Genomic DNA, 12725 nt, shown 5'->3' on the forward strand with positions numbered 1-12725 from the left:
CATACAACCAAAACAAAAACCCAGCCTGGGGTCACCCAGTGTAGGGACAAATGGCCCTACACACGAGAGTGTCAGGAGACATGGGTATAGCAGAATACAGCAAACAGACAGTGTTCATAACGATGATCTAAAGAAGTCTGTTAAAAAAGCCAGATCCTGATGCACATGATCTGTGTAAGAGGATACACATTTAAGATGACCTCTTACCTATACTCGTTTTTTAAAGTTTTGATTTTATAAAGAGTGAGCTCCAGTTATCTGAGTAACTTCCCCTCTCTGGAGCAGCAGCTCCTTCACCGATGGTGCTGAACAAAAGCCGGCCAGCCCATGAGTTTCGAATATCAGTACTGAACAGGGTGGGCGCTCCCGCTCACCCCACTCGCCGCCTCGCGGCAGCACTGTGTGACGTCACGGGCAGACAGCCTTCAGATCCTCTGAATTTAGTAAAGACATCTGGGGCCACACAGGGCCCACATTTATCGTGGCTTCCTTTGCAGAGTTTGATTACTTCTAAGATTTATGGTCAAAGCGGAGGGAAAAAAGAAATACCTCACAGAGCAGATTTATAACCTCATCTTGTTTTTAATAACATTAGGGATGACACCCTCTGACAGAATCTTGGAGTGACTGTGGAGCAACTTGGAAACTCGGCGAGAAGTTTTATATTTTGGGGTTTGGAGCATTTGGTACTTGCAAAGGTCAGGGAGGAAAGGAGCAGGGAAATGAGCCGGGGGGACAGTCAGAGAGTGAGTGTCAGCTGGTTTAATTTTCTGTGTCAACTCTGAAAATTAGATAAACAATGACAAACCAGCCTTTTAAAATGAACTTGTCACTTCTGGTTTTCTTGATACCGGGTAACATTTTTCAAGTCCTGGTAGCCCTAAACACAGATTTAACCCCTGAGAGGTTTATATAAGTGCTCCAAAGTCCTCACATCTGAAAACAAAAGAATTAGTCCAACCCCATAACCCTGAAAGAAAAACTATTTATCCTTGCAACTTAAATACTCTTCTCTGAACAATTAAGGGGACTTTGCCTAGAACCACAAGGTCCAGCCTTTTGCAGCCTGGTCTCAGCAACTCCCAATCTTTCCTTTCTAACATCTTCTTGGCTCCCTAGACCAACTCAATCCTTCAACATGGTCCCTTGATCTTTCAACCACTGTTCCACGCAATACTGTCCACCTCACGCAGGTACTGGAACCTCAGACTACCTGAGGTGAGGACAGATCCCGCCCCTACTCCGCTGCTCTGTTCTTATGAAAAGGCGGCATATAGGAACTGCCCTGACTTTTATATGTTTTGTGCTAATATTCTAAGTCTATATTTTGGCCACGACATGCTCCCCGGTGGTGAGGGGGACAGACCACTGAATCTTTTTAATAGCTGCCCTTACTGGCTTTGCTATAAGGGGATTTATTCAAAAAATAACCCAGTTTGAATACGTTGATTTGGAGAGAGATGTATGTATATTTACAGATACCAGCATTTGAGTTTTTCATTCCACAAAGTACTTTTAAGCTCATTATCTAATTCTAGTGTCATGACAATCCCATGAAGCAGCTGGGTGGCATTACTGTTATTACCTCCAATTCGTGGATTCAAAAAGTAGGTTCAGAGAAGTGACTTGCCTAAGGTAGAGTTGGGATTTGAACAGACACCAGCTCCAAAGCCTATGCCTTTTGTTATAACACGGTAACAGCAGCAATACAATGTCACCAGTTGTGAGCACCTACCCTGTGCCAGGTACCAATTAGGTGTCTTCATTTACTTTATTTCATGTGACCTCCAGCCCTGTCAGAAGTAGATGTTACCTATTCTATAAGGAAGGACACTGGAGCTCCGAAGAGGAAAGGACTCTGCTTCAGGCTCAAGTCTCAGGGGCCGGCTTGAGACCAGGTTCTTGGACCTCACATGTCATTCTTTCCCCAAACGCTACAACTGCCAAAAAGCCCACAGGTACCATGGCCTGCCCTGGACCCAGGTATGAAGTAGGTGATTTGAAGCTATCTCATCCCAGCCTTTGCCTCAGCCCTGGATTCGGACGCCTTCTTCCTTTCTGATGTAAAAGAGCAGTCTCCTTTTCCAAAGGCCCCAAGCTTCAAAGCCACCTCCGCTATCAGCTAACTGTTGGGAAGAAAACCACCTGATTAAGCAAACTCACAGGAAGGTGTGAGCAACTAAAGAGAGCACCAGGACTAGGTGTATTTGAGAAGAGGAAGCTCGCCCCAGCCGGCCCGCATCTCTGATCTCTTGGGTGACTAGAGTTCTGCGTGCGAGGGGCTCTGTCTGCATCTGAGCAGGCAGGTAATTTACCTGTGGTTCCTAGGAGCCTGTGGATTTCACCCTCTACAGCACAGCTTTCCCCTAGCTCTCCTGTAAAATAAGGAGAACAGCACCAACCTCAGAGGAAGGCTGCCTGAGTGAACTTCCTAGCACAATGGCTGTGATGGAAACAGTGCTGGAGTCTTGACTATCGATGGCCTAAACTTGGCGGGACTTACCATACTCCTTTTCTATGGACATTTTTATGACACCTAACGCATGGTCAGGGCTAAGTGTGGAAGACACTAGACCAGCTCCCCTGACAGCTGCACACTGTGTGGGTGTGTGGGCAGTAGACAATGAGGGCCTTGCTCTCCATGTATTAAGGACCCTCACTGCTCACTGAGCAGCCTGTCCCCTGAGCCTCAGGCCTAAAGACCCAACTCGCTTCACCATTTAAAACAAGAATGAGCAGACTTCCCTGGGTTCAGAATTCCGTGTAACTAAAATACAAAATAGAAAAAAGGCATCCCAACTGTTGCACTTGTGCACAGCCTATAGACAAGACAGCAGTGCCCTCAGACAGCATTTCAAATACAGTTTATTAGTGTGTGATATGAAAAGGGTATTTTTATTGCATGATATAATGCAATGGGACCTTGGGCGCTCTGTGGAAAGACCTCACACTCAGAAGTGTAATGAACCCATAGTCCCAAAAACATTATACTGTACATTAACCTATCATTAATGGCACATTAGGGCTAGGGGCATTGCACGCTTGCTGGTCAGGGCTCCATCAGGACAGTGTCAAGAAAACCACAGTCTTCCCAGGCTTAAAACAAATAGAGAAAATAAATATTCCTGATGTCTACAGGCAGCTTTAAAGGAAGTTCAATCCCAGCTCTGCCTTGTAATTTCCAAGCCTGCTTTTTTAAGGGAGGAAGATACACAACTAAACAAAAGAAGAAAATGACCCTCTTGCAGGTTACCCCCAGCTATAGGCTATGCAGCCTCAATGTGGTTCGCCAAGGTCATAAACAGACGGGCACCTTCGGTAGCGTAAAAGCTGCCCAAAGGACACTTTGTCCTGGACCACAGACTAGAGAGGCAGAAGGGGCCTTGAGACTGTGGGTCTACCTCCCTCGCCATGGGGAAATCAAGGCTCAAAAAGGAGGAAGAGACAACCTATCCAACAGAAAAATGGGCAAAGTATGCGAAAAAATTGCAAATGGCTAATAAACGTATGAAAAAAAGTGTTCAACTTCATACTTAATAAAAGAATGCAAATTAAAACAACAACTAGATAGCATTTAACACTGATTAGACTGGCAAAGATTAAAGTCTGATAATTTAGCATTAGAAGAGGTGAAGGGGAGCTGGCATTCTCACATCCAGTATATATATGGATAAATACTGTATACATCTGTAAAGATGTATACAGATATAGGTGGTCACCATCTTAACAGCAAAGATCTGGCCATGGTCAAAATGTTCTATGACACGGTGCTGGTTAAATAAATACGGTACATCCATATTATGGGATGCCATGCAGTCATTACAAAAAATGAGGTAGACTTTTACATGATACGAAAAAATTTCAAAGATATATTAAGTGAAAAACTAAGGTGCAGAACAATAACATTAAAAATCCTAGAAGGACACACAAACTACTATTAACAGTGCTTAACTCCGAGAGTGGGGCTGGGGCCGTGCAAGGAAGAAGACTAACTTCTTACTGTATATCCTCTGTATTATTTGAATTTTTAACCATAATTTAAAAACTGGTTTTAGAAAATAAATGATGAGGGTAGGAGCAAACATTTTGGGAAATCTTATTTTACAACTCCTATGCTAAGTTCTTTACATGCTTCATCTTGTCTGGATTTTTCCAGAAACAGAAACAGTAAGTTGGTCACTATTAGCCCCTCTCCATGAAGTGAGAAGTGAAGTTTCAGGGGTGAAATAATTTGTTCAAGGCGACCCTCTTACCTATCTACCTTCAATAACGAAACAGAGGATTTGTAAAATAGAGAAGTTCTTTCCAGACTGTGATGCAGCCCATGACTGCCCTCCTGGGGACAGCGTGCCCACCCTGGTGGTGATAGGAGCTCCTGAGGAGGTGCAGGAGGAACGCAAGACAGAAGGCTGATGACTCTGCCTGAGGTTAAACCAAATTTCTGGAAATATCTTATCTCCATATCACAAAAGGGGAGGGCCTAGGGACCCCAGGGCTACACACTGTTCAAGTAAATAATGCTTGGCAACCGGGGCTCAAACACATGGAGGGAAGTATTTCCCTAATTAAACACGAATCAACTTCAAAGGAAACCCGGCCGAAGTTCCGTGGAGAGGTAGCTTGCGTCAGACCAGCAGAAGCCCAAGGTGAGAGCAGAGGCAGGAAGGACCGGGCAGCCCCACTCCTCAGGACTGTCCAGGCCAAGTCTGTTTTCCCATTCCTCCATTCTTCCCAATAAAGGTGTCTTGTTATTTTCAGATAACAGACTTTGCAGTAACATTTAAAAAGGCTAGATTTTATTTGTCCTAGGGTCTGCCAGCACATGCTGTAATTAAAATGTTGATTAGTAAACAGTTTAAATATGAGACAGACAATGCAGTTAAAGCCTACAGTTAGGTCAATATGTGATTTAGATTTGCCATTTAAAAAATCTCATTTAAATTTTGCATACATTAATCACTACCATACTTCAAGGTTCTGATATCCACCTGACTACAATATTAAAATAAAACTTGCTGCCCCAGGGAAATCCTACTTATTCTTAATTGTTTCGAGGCTTTGATGGGCTTTTAATCTAAGATTAATTTATGCAATTTTAAATAACTCTTCTTATGATTAATAAGCTTGAAAATTAAAAGGAGTCTAAAGCAATTATAATGAGCATTTGGTCATAACCTCATTAGAAGAAGGAGTGAAGGATACAGCTCTGGAATTCTTACAAGACTACAATTTAAGGTTACTTTTAGAGAAGTCAAACATAGTTCCTGAAATTGCAAAGGCAGGTTAGCAAAGGTCAGTGTTAAAATGACGGCTAGCTAGATTAGCATACTAATGATTTTCCCTGATAGTGACAGAAAGGACACTGAAAAGAAGATGCAGAAAGAGAGACAAATGACATGCTGCCAAGAAGCTACTGGCTCTGAACTCAGTTTCCGATTCTTCTGGCTGGAGACCTTCATGGCATTTCAGAAAGAAGCAGAGGGGTAGGACACCCCTGTTCACAAATCAGTTCCAGCCAGAGTCTGTCCATGCGGAGCAGGCAGAGATCAGTTCTGGGTGTCCGTCTGCCTGTCGTGCTGCAGCTCGTCCAGCCACCGCCCTGCTTCAGAACCAACAGCAGCGTCCTGTAGCCACACTCCTCCCTGGTGTGCGAAGCCCTTCAGATCAGATCTACCCCATCCAGCTAACGTCACCCCATTTATGTCCAGACGTCTCTTTGCTTTGGCTGGGGCGGCGGGTGGCTTCCTCACTGTCCCTTGCTTTCTCTGGCCTCAGCCTGTGCTGATTCTTCTTGGAACACCTTCGTTCTTGTTATTAGCAGTGATTAGGATAATAATGATGGTTACCAGTTACCGAGTACTTATTTTATGTTGAACACCATGCTAAGCATGTATCATGCTTTTATCTCACTTAAATTTCCCACTTTGTGAGACCCCGCAGGTAAGGAACCTGCGCCAGAGAGAGGTTCAATGACATGTTTGAAGTGGAGCAGCTAGTAAAGGAGGGGTGGAGGGATGGGAGGAGCTGATTCTCTGCTGAGCCACCACTTTCCAGTTCCCACACTCAGACAAATGCTAACAATCCTACAGGTCTAGCCGGAACAGAGCTGCCTCCCTGAGCAGTGAACCCTTCCGCATCCTTTCCCCAGCTCTCACACTGTGCACGTCAGCAGCACACAGACATGTCTCCTATGAACGTGTCTGTCTGATCCTTGAGGACCTGGATGTTTCTTACATTCCTTTTGAACCCACCACAGCACCTCACAGACACAGGCAGCAAATATTTATTGATTGACTGTTTCACAATAACTCCAAGGAGATGTTCATTACATGTTACAGATAATAGAAGACAAACACAAAAAGTTAAGGCTTTCTAATGACTGGGAAGGAATAACGCACTGAGGTCCACCCCAAAGAAATGACCAATCCTTTGGACACTAGCTGCAAACATCTGACACACATATACTTTGTTCTAAGTCACAGTAAGCTCCACTAAACACATCTGTCTTCCAAGAAGTTACTAGTCTAAAATGCCCAGGAACATTAGACAGATGAGAACAATCACAACCCAAAGAGGCTGAATGATTTAGTGCCCCACATATGCCTAGCACTTTACAGTTTACAAACACATTTTCAAAAACTCCACCTTATTAAAAAACAAACCACCTTTCAAGGTTGGTATCACTACCCCCATTTTATAGATGAAGCTGAAGCCCAGAAAAGCTAAGCAATTGCTGCTTACCCAATTACTGAGAGGTAGAGCCTGTTCTTGAAATCCTATTTCTGATTACCAGATCAACGCTCTTTCCAGTTTACCATGCTTCTTCTTGTCTCACAGTCACAATACGCTCATTCTCAAGATCTAGAGCCTATCTTCAGCGCCCCAGACTTCACACAGAGAGGACAGAGCACATCCTGCCAGTTGTCTGGCCACAAACCTCCCCACCTCCAGTTCTCCCGTCAGGGTTACAGAAATGAGCGAGGTCCTGGCTCCATGCCTGCGCTCCTGCTGTTCTCACTCCCTGAGTATCTGTGTTGGCACGGATACCTGTGGGCTGTCTCCCCAGTGCCAGTCTTCCTTCTGCCTTCCTGATGGACCCCACTCTCTGCCTGCTCCATATTCTGGGTGTGATCTGACTACTTTGTTCACATGTCTTTTTTTATTTATTTATTTATTTTTATTTATTTTTAAAGATTTTTTTTTTTATTTTTTCCTTTTTCTCCCCAAAGCCCCCCGGTACATAGTTGTGTATTCTTCGTTGTGGGTTCTTCTAGTTGTGGCATGTGGGACGCTGCCTCAGCGTGATCTGAAGAGCAGTGTCATGTCCGCGCCCAGGATTCGAACTAACGAAACACTGGGCCGCCTGCAGGGGAGCGCGCGAACTTAACCACTCGGCCACGGGGCCAGCCCCTGTTCACATGTCTTTTAAAGCACTCACCAGTCTGGCTTTTACTTCATTTAGTTGTTTCTGATCATCTATTAAACAGAGATTATTGAACAGTTACTTGGACCTTTGTATCATGCCAGTGGCAGGGGACGTGATAGTTACAGAAAAGCCTCACTTCCTCACCAACTGTAAGCTCCTGGAGGGCAGGAGTAGTGTCTGATCAGCCTCTGAACGCCCTACAGCTGTGCGACTCAAGTAGCTGGTCTGGGAACTCCTTGCTCCTGTTTTGCAACAAGATAAGGAGCTGTGCGGTAATGTGAATGAGCACACAGCTTCCTTCACTGAGGAAGTTCTGCTACAAAAAATGTCAGCTGAACTAAACAGAATGCTTTGAGGCATGCTTGATTTATATTCTGGCACAAACTTCCTGTGTTCAGGAAATGGTTCAGATACCACCACTGGTCCATGGCCCATGTTTGAGTAGCACTAAACCAAAGCACTAGCAATATATTCTGCACATGGAATGTGCTCAGTGAATTTCTCCCAAACTCAAGGAACAATAGCTCTTGGAAGCTCTCATTGCTATGACCATAATAGCAGAACCAGAAACTCGGAGAAAAGGTTTGTGGTCAGACAAATGGCAGAACATACTCTGCCCTCAGTTTTTGCAGCAGGTTGACAAAACCAAAAAACAGTTACACAGATTCTCATAGCTTCCTCTCCGATAACCAACCGACAGACCAGGTGCAAACTGCTGGGGAATCCTCTCTTCTTCTCGTTGGTTTTGTTTGCAGAGGTTCAGGCTTCAGCCAGGCCCCCGCCACGGTGTACAGACACCAGCTTTCTGCTTCGACGGCAGCCTGCAGATGTGGGACGGGGCCAAGGTGGATGGGACCATACGGAATGAGTTGAGAAATCATCCCAGAGGGGCACCTTGGTTCATGAGCACAAACTTGCTGTAATACTACACGTTTCCTTGTACGGTATTTGCATTTAGTTTTATTTATTTACTTTTTTTTGTTGAGGAAGATTAGCCCTGAGCTAACATCTGCTGCCAATCCTCCTCTTTTTGCTGAGGAAGACTGGCCCTGAGCTCACATCCGTGCCCATCTTCCTCTACTTTATATGTGGGACACCGACCACAGCATGGAGTGCCAAGCAGTGTCATGTCCGCACCCGGGATCTGAACCGGCAAACACTGGGCCACCGAGAAGCAGAACGTGTGCACTTAACTGCTGCGTCACCGGGCCAGCCCCTATTTCGTTTTACTTTCGTATTATAGTTGACTTAGCTGCAATTCTCACAACCACAATAGCACACCCCTACCCACTATGCACCAATAGATACAGCTTTGATGTAGCGCAGAATGGTCCTCTATTCTTCCTGGCTGTATGACTCCAGGCAAGTTGATTAGCCTCTCTGAGCCCAAGTTTGACACATCAGTAAAATGGGAAAACTTAGATGAAAGAACTCTGTAAACTTATGTTTAAAAAAACGTTATCTGTTTAATTTCTCTCTCTATAATATTTTTTTTTTAAGGTTAAAGAACCGAAGCCTTTCTGAATTTATCCAAACCTTCAAGTTGCATGCAATTGTTACTCCAATTTCTTGCAATAGGTTGCAGTACAGATTTTGGCTAGTGTGGATATTAGAGGGTCTGGTACTTTTCCTTATGATCCAAGCTGTTTCACATTGTGTGCAGAAAGTAATACACTCACATAAATATCCAAATCTTCTTCGAGGCCTGGCTCACTTGTCACCCCATTTACAAAGCCTCCCCAGATACCCTGGGCTGGAAGAAATCTTGCCCTCCTCATAACTCATTTTACCTGTTAAATTCCTATCATTTCAACTCAATAACTGTTTCCTGAGCATTCTACTTGGAGCTAAGGACTCGGCTCCAATGATAAGGATACAAAGATAAACAGGACAAGATCTCACCCTCCAGGAACTCGTGGTCTTGTTTATGGGCTGTTACCAGTTATGTAAACAAGTTACTGCCACAAAGTTTGAAAGTGCACTGACAGAGGTACTAGCCAGGAGGAAGGATGACATACAAGAGGAAGTCATCAACCCTACTGAAGAAGGCCTGGGAAAGCTTCACAGAGGCTGTGCCAGCTGGGTCTTGGAGGCTGAATAGGAGTTCACCAGGTGGATGCAAGGAAAGGGCATTCTTGGCCGAGGAAGCAGCACTAGCAAAGACCTGACCTTGTGAGAATGCCTCAGGCATCTGGGGACTGTTAGGATGTCAGAACGCAGGCGCTGGGGAGGGATGCCCTGAGGTGAAGGGGGGTGGGGTCAGGGAGGGAGGGTCTTTGGCGAGTCTCACATTCTATCCTGTGCTTGGCTGTTCATATCCTCATTTTCCTTGCTAGACTGTAAGCTGGCTGAGGTCAGGACTCAGGGCTGACAGTGGCATCAGGCAGGATGCTCGGCACACAGCAGATGCTCAACAAATAAAAATGGCGAGTGCACACTGAAATGCACATTTGTGAGGCTCATAGCGTGTCCTCCCCTATCTCACAGGAGGAGAAAAGGCCTCTACTTTTCTACAAATCTGTACCAGACGTGCAGTGGGTTATAATTCAGCCACCCTCTCAAAGCTATCCTTACACCTTCCTTTGGTACTTAACCCACTTTCCAGATGATGGGGTACTGCTTCCTGCACAGGAGAGCTGGAAAGGAGGACATTTCCAAAGGCAGGAAGGAGAATGTGCCCAGCCAAAGCCCGGCTGACCTCCCTGACAGGGGGAGGAAAAGCTTGTCTTGGAGAAAGAACTTTCCAGCCTCAGAGCTGGTGCCTCAGGCCCTGCGTACACCAGCATGCCAGGGATGTCGATTTGCCTTCCAGAAAGTGAGAGTGAGAGTATTCCAGAGGCAAGGCTGTGGCTTAAAAAAAAATCATGTTTAATTTAAAAATTAGAAACTGGAGCAGGCTGTGAGCACAGGGGTTGATTGAAACAAAATTTAAATTCCTGTCAAGCCCATTTAAACACGGGGGCCCTTCATAGACAATTAGCTGCTCCCTGTGAATGCTGAATAAACTCAGGCCTGGTCACTGCGAGAAGAGAGGCGCCTACTGTGAGGCACTGAAAAAAAAATTAACTAAAATCAGGCTGTATGAAATATTTAGCCTTCCAGTATATCACAGGGGTTTGAAAGTGTAAACAAGACAAAAATCGATTCCTCGGTGCCCTCAAATCAATCCCCCAAAATGGTTAGGGCATCTGTTTCTGCTAAATTTTGTTTACATCGGCAGATTTGCCTTAATTGCAGTTGTTTATCTCTCATTGTCCCTGGGGCCCTAATCTCCCGATTACTAATACTTAACACTCATTTCACATCTAAAGCTACTTCTAATCCTCAACAGGTTTTGGGGGCTCTTAAAATTATTGAAACCGCAGAGGCAGGAGACACGGCCTCTTTGTGAAAGGCCCATTTTCCCATCTACTACCAGCTGGGCCCAATCGTCACCAGGGATGGCTGCAACAAAGGTGCTAAAAGGCTCTTCCACAATGACTGCTGCTCCGCCGGGGATTCAGGGGATGAAAAAGAGCTTTGATGGAAAAATCCGAATAAGAGGCTAAAGCAGTCCAGCCAAATAAAGTTACTGTCATAATCAAACGCTGTCAATCACCATGAAAATCCAATTAAAAATGTTTCAGCACAGCCCTCTTAAGTGGAAAAATGTACCCTATTTATACAAATTTTTGTCAACTCCATACCAATCCCACAATTAGAAAGTCCTGCTATTAATTGAATCCCTCCCGCCCCCAAGTTTAAAAAGAGATGCAGGCCATTCAGAAGCCTTCTGAGGGAGTTGAGACACACACAGGCTATTGGTATACAATTAAGAGTTAATCGGGTTACATTTGAAAATTCCATTTTTATTTGTGTCAAGGGATCCTTTGCAAGAATAAATGAATGGTACCTATTCTCCTACTTCAGAATCAGTGACCATTTATATTAAGAGAACAGAGAAACGGTAAACCAGGATACTGGAAAGAAACTAGTCCGTGCTCTGGCAAATGTCTCTCAGTAGACCAAGGCCTAATGTTTAATTCTAATCTTGAAAATTAAACAGAGGACAGAAGGCCCAAATGTCTCTACTGCTTTTCTGCAGTCCCTAAATAGCCAAGGGAACCTCAAATTATCTGCAGGCAGATTTGGCCCCCCAAATAACTGTGTATCTACAAAAGGCCTCACTGAAACCACAAGGCTTGCCATCCCCAAAGGTCTCTCTCAAACCTGCTACAAATTAAAAAGCAAACAACCCATTAAACAAATCCAGCTGGTTACAACTGTAAATAGGAGGCTTCTAATATTTTTCCAGCCCTTGAAATTCCTGGTTAGACTCATTTATTATTGATAAGAATTGCATCTATTTATTGGAGTGTACTCACAGGAAAACAAGTTTGCTGCCTTCAACAGCAAATCCCAAATCAGAGACCAGGCTTCAAGATCCTTTTATGCTCCCCACAAATGGCTAAATGTTTCTGATCTTTTTCAGCCTAATCCATTATCCCCCAGAGCTGGGGGCGTGGGGTGGCATGCATCTGATATGCTGATAGATAAAGACCTTGGGGTCCCTTGCTATCAATCTAACCAGGCAAAGCTGGTGCTGGCCAGGTGGTCTCCTTTAGGTCTCGGCTCTCTAATGACCTCTTGATTTGGAATTAACTGTCAGAGGTGAATTCTCCAGCGGTCAGAACACACGCCAGAGACCACAGGTGCTGCCGAGCAACACCTGCTTCACACTTTCTTGCTCTTCCCACACTTCCAGGGTGGGATGGCCCAACGCTGGTGTCTGTTCTGATTGGTCATGCCCATGCTATACTGGCTGTTAAATGCTTTAAATATTATCTCTGCAACATCCTAGAAATTCCTTTATTTTGGCACCAAATTATTTTACCCAGATGCCCTCTCATAGCAGGACATCAAACAAAAACCTCTGATCAGACCACGTATTCCATATGGTCATCCTAACTTCTACTGTATCTCACAGTGTCCAGAGATTGCTTGTTCTTGTGTCGGTTTCCTGAGCTTTACTCTGTGAGTTCCTGGAGAACCAGGGACATGTCTAGTTTGTCTTTACCTGTTCAATGTCTAGTACAGCGTTTTATTGAATTGGATTAGAAAGAGCGCCACATGCAAAGAGTAACTGATGGTGATTTCTCTTCTTTTAATTAGATCAGAGACCTCTCCAGAATGACAGTAGCATAGGACCAAGCTAGGCACTGAATTATAAGATCACGATCCTCCTTCAAGGAACTTATAATTTAGCTGCAGAAAAAAGTCTTAAACCAGTAAGTGTCACCTTTGGGCTGCTCCATACAAT

The 12725-nt window shown here is 44.6% G+C and overlaps 1 protein-coding gene across 14 annotated transcripts in view; it reads right to left on the reverse strand.

Moving 5' to 3' along the window:
* The window catches only part of MAP2K5 (mitogen-activated protein kinase kinase 5), a 245186-nt gene that overhangs the window by 14889 nt on the left and 217572 nt on the right, over positions 1-12725 (reverse strand). For 6 of the 14 annotated variants that reach the window (XM_070622877.1, XM_070622834.1, XM_070622849.1 and 3 more), the window contains one exon: positions 6268-8247. The exons of the other annotated variants lie outside the window; for them this stretch is intronic. In XM_070622877.1, the coding sequence (XP_070478978.1) occupies positions 8095-8247 (153 nt within the window). In that variant the 3' untranslated portion in view covers positions 6268-8094. Of the gene's footprint in view, positions 1-6267; positions 8248-12725 lie in introns of those variants that run through there. 14 annotated transcript variants of the gene reach the window in all.

This window comes from Equus przewalskii, chromosome 1 (genome assembly GCF_037783145.1).
Source record: "Equus przewalskii isolate Varuska chromosome 1, EquPr2, whole genome shotgun sequence".
Lineage (NCBI taxonomy): Eukaryota > Metazoa > Chordata > Mammalia > Perissodactyla > Equidae > Equus > Equus przewalskii.